Here is a 9,810-nt window from a genome sequence, read left to right on the forward strand (position 1 = left end):
TTGAAGAGTGAAATCCAACTACAAACATATTGTTGATCTGCATAGTTAATGATTTAAAGACAAAATTTGTTGTAATTTTTAAATCGTTTTTCCGTCAGTTGAAATTTAATTTTTTTTTTTTTTTTTTCTAAATCGACTTGAGTCAATGAGGGGAATGTTTCCATGGGCTCTTCAATTGCTCCTGGTATAGATTTCTACTAGTTTCATAGTAAAATTTATAATCTATCAAAGACTTTCTTCCACAATTCAATTTTGAAGTGGGCATTAACGTAAATCTATTTTTTCTCAGCTACATAAAGAAAGTAATAGAGGACAACAATCCTAGCGACGAGACGGTAAAATTGCTACAGTTCTGCTGCTGGGAGAACCCCCACTTCTCCAGAATCGTCCTATCCGAACTTCTCTGGCAAATCGCTTTCGCCTACTGTCAAGAACTGAGGCCGCACATGGAGATCCTCCTCAGCATTCTGATCATAGAGGACTCCTGGCAGACGCACCGGATCCACAACGCCCTGAAAGGCGTACCGGAAGACAAGGACGGACTATTGGACACCATAAACAGGGCCAAGAACCACTACCAGAAACGCGCCTATCAATGCATAAAATGCATGGTAGCGCTGTTCAGCAGGTGCGCAACCGCGCAGAAGATGCTGCACACCCACGCCGATCTGAAGAGGCAGTGGATCCTGGCGGTCAACTGGCTGCAGGAGGAGATGGAGAGGAAGTACCCACAGAACAGCCAATACACCTATAGCACCTGGTCGCCGCCAGCTCAGAGTAACGAGAATTCTAGCGGTTACTTCTTGGAGAGATCCAGCAGCGCGAGAAAAACTCTGGAAAGGGCACTCGAACTGATGCCAGAGAGCGAGAGGGAAGAAGAGTATCTGAGCGAGAGAGAGGAGGAATATCTGAGCGAGAAGGAGGCTCAGGACGATTCGGCGGAAGTGCAAGGGGAGGGTAGCTCCGACATGCCAGACATCACCCAGAGTTGCGAGAGCACGTCAAATCCCTAGTGAGCCAACCTATTCGCTGGGTTTAAGCCGATAAATAACAGTACAAAGTTCGCCGAAGTCAAAGAGGGCGTTACTGCTGCTGATTGTAATTAATGAAATTGTTGGGGAAACGGAAAGGATGAAACAAAAGAGTGAATTTTGTACTGACAGTACCGTTTAATTTATCATTATTTATTCGACAGGAATGAGGGACATGTGATAATTATATGTATATAAATCGTAAACTGATGCATTTCCAAACTTTTATATTGAATGCATTTTTGCCCCCGCTTGGATGAGTTTCTCGAACGCCGAGCGTCCCTTGTCTCCAATGAAAACGCCCTTCTGATTCGTGTCTCCACAGACGGAAGGTAGATTAGATTTAGATTTGAGAAAAGTTCATATTAATCCTTGTCCTCGGTTTTCCGATTTCGCCATTTCTGTTGTGTTACTTCAGTTGCTTATCCAGGGGAGAGATAAAATTAAGAAAGAAAAATTTGTAGGAATCAATTTTAATGTGAACTTTTTCAAGCGTTCTGTAATTATTTGGATTCAATCAATTGTTTGCCAAGTGTTTGTGACAGCAGTGTAAAGGATTAAGTTTAAGTCGCTCGAAATGTGTAAATACTATTACTGTCGCCTAGAGTTTTTATTGTTTTTACTTGTTATTATATTATTTTTATAAAACTTCTCTTGTGATAAAACAACTGTTTATAATAAACAGGACGCTGTAATTCTGTTAATATACTTCGAGTGATTTTCAAAGTAGTTATGAGAAATAAACAGTTAATCTCTTCAAGAATGTCAAGTGTATGTAAATATTTAGCTAAATTGGAGTTGTTTGTACCACATTATTATCGTTATTTTTTTGTGATGATAATATCTTTGTTTTGTTGAAACTGATTTTTTCCTTTGAAGTCATAACGAATATTAATTATTAATTATGTGGCATCAAAAGTATTCACTTCAGTTCAGAAATTGTTGATATTTTAATTTTTCTACTAGAATTCTCTGTTTAGTAAGAACCATACAAATTTTTTTGGTGGAGATGTTTTAGTATTCACACTTGAATTTACAAAATCAAAAGTTTTATGTCCGTATATTTTAACTTAATGATTCCTAGGACCAATGGAGTTTATCTTAATCAAATAGCTTATTATTCAAGTGATTAATGAATATTAAAGTACATTTGAAAAGATTTTCAAAATGTTCTTTCCCATTCAAAGAGTAATTTACATACTACATATTGAAATCAACATATTTAAAACTTATAATATGCCCCAGTGAACTTTGCAGTATCATTCAAATTTTGAAATGATTAATTCTAGTTATGACTTCCTCAATGATCATCGTTAATCCAATGGATTCAGGTTCTTTGTATGCGTTTTGGGCGCATGCAAAGAAACGTTTTATTCAAAAATTCAATGCAATCAACGCAATTCTTTGTTTGATGTTATCTCTCACTTTATAACGAATCCATTGATTATTGGCCTTCTGCATATTTAATATGAGAGAGGAAAATTATAACACTAATTTATGAATGATGTATTTTCCTGTTTTGAATGTTTCTCATTTAATAACTCCCTGCTTACAATTAAGCTTATAAATTTGTTTGTATTATAATTTATCAGGATTATAATAAAATCTCTACTCTACAAACTGTCTAATTTGAATAGATTTGTCTGAATTGAGTTTTTTATATTTTATATAACTGCATTGTGTAGAAAAGAGAGCTATTTATAAAATTTACATCCAGTTGCAGAAACATTCATTAAAATTTAATGCCGCATTAAAATTTTAATCCTCCATTAAACGATGTGGGTGGCCAATAGGCTCCTCCTGGAGGATTAGAATTTTGATGAACGTTCCTGCAACTGAGTGAAAGTTGCTCTTTTTTATTCTTACTTTATTCTTAAAACTTACAAGAAGTAACCTACTGTACTGACTTCTCTGTGATTTTGTTATAAACAAAATGAGGAAAGCACTGGTGCCAATAGGTCCCTCGATAACTACATACACATATAGCGCCACATAGGTGGCGCTATGTAATGATATTTTCTACAGTGACGACAAGGCTCTTCAGCGTTTTGATTGGTTGGAGCCCTATCCGCCATTAAAGGTCGAACGTTCACCAGAGATCTCTGATTAGTCTGATTTTTACTATTCACATTCGAGTGCCGGGCTGTTTCACATGCTGTGAAGCATTCTTGTTTAACTTGTTAGTGATTGTGACTGGTTTAGGGGGTTCAAACCATCCAAAATGTGAAGATGTTATCAAAAGAAACGAACGGTCGACCAACCTTCGCGCATGCGCAGTCGATAATATGAATCTTGAAACACCGGTTAACGGTTGAATCTATTCATGGCGGATAGCCGAAGTTGTTATCACTGTAGTATATGAAGTCAGTAGTCACTGTAATATTTTCATAGAAAAGACAGTGCTGTTAGCGCTATAGGAAACAATTCGGATATCAATTGAAATATCGGCAATATTTAATTCGTTTATTCCATATAACATTTCTGTTATTTCTTATAGAACTAATTTGTCAAATTAATATATTTCATCTAAAACAACGACCTATGTATATTCCCTAACTATGAGTCTTTATTTTTGAAATACTGAGTTTTAAGTGAAATAAAATTTTTCTGAATATTTGAAGTAGGTAATGTAGATCGAGGTCATTCCAACTAACCTAATTGTATTTAATGTAAACAATCAAAAATGAGAAAGAAATTCATAACATGTTCTAAAGATTTATTGATTGAAAATGATAAATTGAGTACTAGTAATTCTGAAATTGACAGACTCTTGAGGGGAGGATTTCGAAGCCATATATTGAATGAAATAGTTGGAACGGGGGGAGCAGGTAAAACACAACTATGTTTATGTCTTTCACTAATGGTTCAACTACCGAATAAGTATGGAGGTTTGAAAAAGGGTAATCTGTAATATAAAAATTCCTATTTAATATTCATAAGGTAATTCAATTTATTCCAGCTGCTGTTTATATTTGTACGGAAGATGTGTTTCCAATTAAGAGGTTATACGAGCTTAGTACTTCGTTCGATCAAAAATTTGGAATTGGAAACTTCTTGGACAATGTTTTTATAAGTCACATTTCAGATTGTGTAAGACTAGTAGAATAAATTCTTTGAAAGATGAAATATTTATTGATTGAATAAATTTCAGCAAAAACTAAAAGCCTTTTTACGCTTAGATGTGAAATATCTAGCGAAATTCAGGGATATTGGTCTTATAATTATTGATTCAATTGGTGGTCTTTTCCGTAGTGATAATTTGGATATAGACTACAGTGATCGTAGCAAAAATTTCATTGAAATAGCAGCAGAATTGAGACAATTGAGTGTAAAATTCAACTGTATTACTATATGTTGCAACCAGGTAGATTTAATAACGATAAAAAAGCACATTGATTGCCAGCTTATTTTTAAGATGACGGATGATATATCTTCTGGATGTTCAGAGCCTTGCTTGGGTTTAGCATGGAGCAACTTAGTAAACAGTAGATTTCTTATAACAAGATCTAACCTTTCATCTTCAAGGACTTTTCAAACTTTGTTTTCTCCTGATTTGCCAACTTCAAGATGCAACTTTTCTATTACAAAAAATGGTATCACATGAGTTTTCAGATGAAACATGTATTGATTTTTTTCAAAATAAAGTTTTATTTTTAAGTTGAGAATATATTTATAAGAACATTCATAACATTTACTACGATAACTAAAGCTTTATAGTGAAAATTCAAGAACAGCCAGGAAATGGATCAGCTCTATTTTTTCTTAGAACAAATTCTATTTTTCTATTCATATCCTCATCATAAAGCGCTTTGCACCTTTCATAATTAACTCGGCGTCGCACCTAAAAATATTTAGAGTGATATTGTTTTATATTATTATTTCATTATATTATGAGAGTTAAACTGTTATGTTCAATTACCTGAAAGGGTTTCTCATAATATCTAGTTCTTCTGAATTGTTCTAATATTCCTTCCCTTCCCAAAATTCTGTTCAAAACGCGACAAGCAGCTTCTACATCATTATTTTGAACAAGAACTGTTCTAGCAAGAAAACTGGGGTGTCTCATCTTATCAGAAATTATTTTCGGTCTGAAAATGAGAGGTTATCTTCACTTCAGAGTAATTCTGATTACCATAGAACATTAGAAACATTTATATTGATAACTACTGAAGACATACTTATGTTAATACAGAATGAAATCAACAGTTTTCAAGAAAATAGGTTTTTGGAGAAAAGCTTCCATATTTTAAAAGTTGAAAATGAATGTAAAAATCTTAAAATCATCTTGATGGATAGTCTAATGTCAAATTTTTCTATGATTAGGATGCCGAATTAGAATTATTTATATGTGAGGTTAGTTCGCTTCGCGATTTGTCCGGAAAAACGATAACGAAACGATATTTTATGTTTAAGATAATTTTATAAATACAAGGCTTCAAAATGGTAAGTTTAAACAAACACTACAATGAAGAGTGATTGCTTGATGTATTCTTCATGTTTCAGACGATCGGAAAAAATAACAAAATGATACAACACATAAACTACAGAGTCAGGATAACCCTACAAGACTCTAGAACATTTATAGGTACTTTCAAAGCATTCGATAAACACATGAATATGATATTAGGGGACACTGAGGAATTCCGCAGAATGAAATCTAAAAACTCGAAAGTAGAAAGAGAGGAAAAAAGAACTTTAGGTTTTGTATTGTTGCGAGGAGAGTCTATAGTATCTCTGACGGTAGAAGGGCCTCCTCCACCAGAGGAAGGATTACCAAGAGTGCCAATTCCTGGGGCAGCTCCGGGTCCAGGTGAATTAATTTATTAGTTTTAAATTTTCTGTATAATATAGATTTTTGTTTTCAGGTATTAGTCGTGCTACTGGTCGTGGAATGCCAGCTGGAATAGGTGGTGTACCTGTAGGTTTGCAAGGACCCGTTAGGGGAGTTGGGGGTCCTTCACAGCAAGTTATGACTCCAGGAGGTAGAGGACAAGTATCTGCTCCTCCCCAAATGTCTCAAGGACCTAGAATGGGAGCACCTCCACCAGGAATGATGGCACCACCACCTGGTATGATGGGTATGCCTCCAGGACCCATGGGAATGGCCCGAGGTGGTCCACCTCCTCCAATGGGCATGAGAGGCCCTCCACCTGGTATGATGAGAGGTGGACCCCCTGGACCACCAAGACCATATTAGTTTAGATTACCGTGAAAAAGATTTCAATTTATATGGAATAATTCAATTAAGATATTGTTTATTGAGAAAAATTGTAATAAAGAAAGAAAAATGATTATTCTTATCTTTATTCATGATTCAATAAAAATTACAGTTCATCCTTATATTTTTTGTAGAAATCTGGTGTTAAAGTAGCTGTATTTGTGTTGGTATCAACCATTGGTAAAATATTTTCAGATTTCACAGCTGGGTCAGCATTTGTTAAGCCTATCCTTGATGTGACATATTTTTCTCTGAAATCAATATATCATTTTATATATATATGAGTAATTATTTGAAATTTGTAGATTAATTTTACTTACACAAATACCAAAGTATCTGTTGTCTCTCTGAACTTCTTGAAATCACATTCAAGATTAAATGCTGTATCTCCTGGCATTATCAGCTCATGGTCATGTTGTAAAACTAATGTGTTTAAATATCTATCTTTTTTCTGAAATTATTGTTTTCACTAGTTAAAGAATTGCGTGATTTTTTTTCAATAAAGTTTTTTACCTTTTTAGTATTACATTCTCTCAAATTAAATTTCATAGTGAAATTCCTCCTATTTTCACTTTTAGCGGCATTCAAGAAACAAGGGTAATTTTTGTCATAAAAACTACCCCTGGTATATATCACACCTGTGAAATCTTCATCTGTCTCGATTGTGAGGGTCATATGGTTTGCCCCACATTTTAATTTAACAGATTTGTATCCTTTTTCTGTTAAACCGATCTTGAATTCTTCGCCTAAATCAGCTTCGAAAATATCTACAAAAATAAATAATTGTATATAAATAATTTTTAGTACAATAAATTTTACCGTCAGCGTAGGATTTCAAAACGAAAACAAAAAATATTTGAGTAATTATAGTTGCTTTCATCGTGATTTGGTCAATGAGCTGTAATCTCGACTTATTAAAAGTTTCTTCAGAAGTACAAAATCCCGTTATAAAATATGAGGACGTATGATAATTCCTTCAACTTGAATAGTTTTTCCATTATTTCAAATAATTTAATCCTAGCAGAAATAACGAAGAAATATTCGTTCCTTTGAATTCTTTCAATTAAATTTCGGGAAATTCGAAAAACCCTCCTCTTCAGTAACTTGTACATCACACAAGGTTAAGGCCATTTACTTCTCTAATTGTGATCTATTCTGTAGTTGCAGGATTAAGTGAATCTATGGTTGCACTGACAGCACAGGTTAATATCACAGATTAGTCTGTGTTAATATCTCTGAATCTGATAGTGGACAGTTTGAATGGATAGTAATTTCTACCCTGTTATCTGTGATAGTAATATTCGATAAATATTTATTTTGTATTTACAATTATAGTTACTAACTACCGTTACAAATAAATAAATAATACCAATTGGACAATCATGACTTCTGCTTTGTATTTGGAACATTATTTAGATAGTAAGTAGGGAACCTCTTTCTATTTGATAATGTTTTTAATTATTATCAAATGAAATAAAATAAATTCAATTTTCATAAATTTGTGGAATTCATTTTATTTAATTGGATAATCCCATCAAGTAAGGACCAAATAATAATAATAACCGTAATAATAATGCATTAATGTTTAAATTATATTTTTTTATCTAGGTTTAGAACATTTACCTATTGAGCTACAGAGAAATTTTACATTGATGAGGGATCTCGATTCTCGAGCACAAGCACTCTTGAAAAGCATCGATTCCCAAGCAGATGAATATCTGAAAAATCAAAATTCATATGCTGCTGATGAGAAGAAAGAACGATTAGATAAAATTCAGAGTTTATTTAATAAATCTAAGGTTTGTAAGCCTATGCTCTAGTGATGATTTTTTATCAAGTCTAGTTTTCCTTGAACCATCGGAAATTATTATATTGTTTTGAGGAGTCAAGTTAGAGCAATATTGACCATAAAGTCGTGGTGCAATGAAACCCTCCTTAAATCTAAATCTGATTTTTTTATTCAATATAAATTTTGTAGGAATATGGTGATGATAAAGTACAGTTAGCAATTCAGACATATGAATTAGTTGATAAACATATAAGGAGATTGGATAGTGACTTGGCTAGATTCGAATCTGAAATTCAAGACAAAGCTTTAAGTTCAAGAAATGATGAACAAGCTGTTGGCAAAAGTGAGTATTGCCAGTTTAGTTCTTTATATCTTTTTACATTGTTTGTATTTTAGAAGGTAGAAAAAAGGTTAAAGATAAAACTGACAAGAAGAAGAGGTCTGGTAATTCAAGTGGAGAAGATTCTGCAAGTACTGTTCGAGGGAGCAAAAAGAAGAAACAGAAAGTTTCAGGAAATACCACCAATGGTACAAGCAGCACAGGTAGTGGAGCGAAAGCTACTTCAGGTGAGGGTTCGTATCATACCATTTCATTCATTATTGTCGTCTGTTCAAGCAGAATGTTTGCTTGAACTTTTTATTTGTCCTCACCTAACCATTCCAATCATTATTCAAAGGAAATGAAAGGTAATCATTTGTATTATATTCCAAGAGCTCAATATACATTCACTTCTGACCAACTCTTCTTTTCAATTTTAGAAAAATGATAACCTTCCAATTTCATTCAATCATTTTTTATATCAAAGAAAATAAAAATGTTGTTTTGTGTAGTTTTGGATGCGGTTGCGGGGTTGCCAGGCTTGGCTGGAATAGCTCATCCTAGTGATGTACTTGATATGCCTGTTGATCCAAATGAACCCACCTATTGTTTATGTCATCAAGTGTCTTATGGAGAAATGATAGGTTGCGATAATCCAGATGTAAGTATTTTTTGTTTAATAAAAACTTCTCAATTGATGGTTGTTAGGAATACAAAAAAGTTTAATGAATGAAAAAGTTTATGAATTTTTGAGCTTGATATTCAAGTGAGTTTTTCACTAATAATATTAAATGGAAGAAATTTAATAGGTGAATGTCAATTTTTTTTACTTCATAATTAGATGTTCTTAATTCATAATTAGATGTTCTTACTTCATAATTAGACGTTCTTACTTCATAATTAGATTTTTTTATGATTTTTACAAATTTACCAATCTTTTATGATATTGGTCTCTTTCTTTATCTCCACGAGTTCTTGTAATCTTCAAAGTTGTATCAGAAAATGTTTTTCCATCTCATTGATTTTTTTTTCAGTGCCCTATCGAATGGTTTCATTTTGCTTGCGTTGGTCTGACCACAAAACCTAAAGGCAAATGGTTTTGCCCGAAATGCAATACAGATCGTAAGAAGAAGTAGAATTCATTTGTTATTCCTCAATTGATACAGATTTTTTTTGTAAATATATATTTATCAATTTTGGTATAAATAATTTGTTGTATAAATTTTTTTTATGTATTTATATATATAAATAATATCTGTCTGTTTTTATTGTACTCATAGAACAATTTTTTTAAGGAATACATGATTCAAAATCAAAGCGTTATGATTTATATAGCAATAATCCCTCATAAGAAGAAACATGTGAGCTTGTTACTAGTGCTATTTACCGATAGTGCTTCGAATCCGTTATTGTTCATCTATTTCGTTTTCTGAATAAGGATTTGGTTCTATTT

The 9,810-nt window shown here is 33.1% G+C and overlaps 6 protein-coding genes across 10 annotated transcripts in view; 4 read left to right on the forward strand and 2 right to left on the reverse strand.

Moving 5' to 3' along the window:
• LOC123678199 (probable ubiquitin carboxyl-terminal hydrolase FAF-X) overlaps window positions 1–2,665 on the forward strand; it is a 31,298-nt gene extending 28,633 nt beyond the window's left edge. For all 3 annotated transcript variants that reach the window (XM_045615092.1, XM_045615093.1, XM_045615091.1), the window contains exon 17: window positions 290–2,665. In XM_045615092.1, coding sequence (XP_045471048.1) covers window positions 290–1,013 — 724 coding nt within the window. In that variant the 3' untranslated portion in view covers window positions 1,014–2,665. The remainder of the gene's footprint in view (window positions 1–289) is intronic.
• Window positions 2,666–3,419: 754 nt separating this feature from the next.
• LOC123677423 (DNA repair protein XRCC3 homolog) lies at window positions 3,420–4,688 on the forward strand. Of its 2 annotated transcripts, none has more exons than XM_045613923.1 (4): window positions 3,420–3,859; window positions 3,991–4,121; window positions 4,183–4,395; window positions 4,447–4,688. In XM_045613923.1, the coding sequence occupies exons 1-4, from the start codon at window positions 3,715–3,717 to the stop codon at window positions 4,633–4,635; spliced, it is 678 nt and encodes a 225-aa protein (XP_045469879.1). In that variant the 5' UTR covers window positions 3,420–3,714; the 3' UTR covers window positions 4,636–4,688. The 2 variants fall into 2 exon arrangements, with proteins under 2 accessions (XP_045469879.1, XP_045469878.1); XM_045613922.1 differs by having other exon boundaries at window positions 3,543–3,931.
• On the reverse strand, window positions 4,656–5,140 carry LOC123677426 (28S ribosomal protein S21, mitochondrial). The gene is made up of 2 exons (XM_045613927.1): window positions 4,951–5,140; window positions 4,656–4,872 (listed from the first exon to the last, which is right to left on the reverse strand). The coding sequence occupies exons 1-2, from the start codon at window positions 5,095–5,097 to the stop codon at window positions 4,756–4,758; spliced, it is 264 nt and encodes an 87-aa protein (XP_045469883.1). The 5' UTR covers window positions 5,098–5,140; the 3' UTR covers window positions 4,656–4,755.
• Window positions 5,141–5,313: 173 nt separating this feature from the next.
• LOC123677424 (small nuclear ribonucleoprotein-associated protein B) lies at window positions 5,314–6,322 on the forward strand. Its single transcript, XM_045613924.1, has 3 exons — window positions 5,314–5,474; window positions 5,535–5,841; window positions 5,897–6,322. The coding sequence occupies exons 1-3, from the start codon at window positions 5,472–5,474 to the stop codon at window positions 6,226–6,228; spliced, it is 642 nt and encodes a 213-aa protein (XP_045469880.1). The 5' UTR covers window positions 5,314–5,471; the 3' UTR covers window positions 6,229–6,322.
• On the reverse strand, window positions 6,318–7,329 carry LOC123677425. Its single transcript, XM_045613926.1, has 4 exons — window positions 7,069–7,329; window positions 6,763–7,016; window positions 6,570–6,700; window positions 6,318–6,500 (listed from the first exon to the last, which is right to left on the reverse strand). The coding sequence occupies exons 1-4, from the start codon at window positions 7,127–7,129 to the stop codon at window positions 6,356–6,358; spliced, it is 591 nt and encodes a 196-aa protein (XP_045469882.1). The 5' UTR covers window positions 7,130–7,329; the 3' UTR covers window positions 6,318–6,355.
• Window positions 7,330–7,474: 145 nt separating this feature from the next.
• LOC123677428 (inhibitor of growth protein 4) lies at window positions 7,475–9,674 on the forward strand. 2 transcript variants are annotated; one of them, XM_045613930.1, is made up of 6 exons: window positions 7,475–7,668; window positions 7,858–8,048; window positions 8,228–8,381; window positions 8,435–8,605; window positions 8,870–9,018; window positions 9,392–9,674. In XM_045613930.1, exons 1-6 carry the CDS (start codon window positions 7,632–7,634, stop codon window positions 9,491–9,493), a joined length of 804 nt encoding a protein of 267 aa, XP_045469886.1. In that variant the 5' UTR covers window positions 7,475–7,631; the 3' UTR covers window positions 9,494–9,674. The 2 variants fall into 2 exon arrangements, with proteins under 2 accessions (XP_045469886.1, XP_045469885.1); XM_045613929.1 differs by having other exon boundaries at window positions 7,481–7,668; window positions 8,435–8,611.
• The last annotated feature ends 136 nt before the right edge of the window (window positions 9,675–9,810 follow it).

The sequence above is a fragment of the Harmonia axyridis genome, chromosome 4 (assembly GCF_914767665.1).
Source record: "Harmonia axyridis chromosome 4, icHarAxyr1.1, whole genome shotgun sequence".
NCBI lineage: Eukaryota > Metazoa > Arthropoda > Insecta > Coleoptera > Coccinellidae > Harmonia > Harmonia axyridis.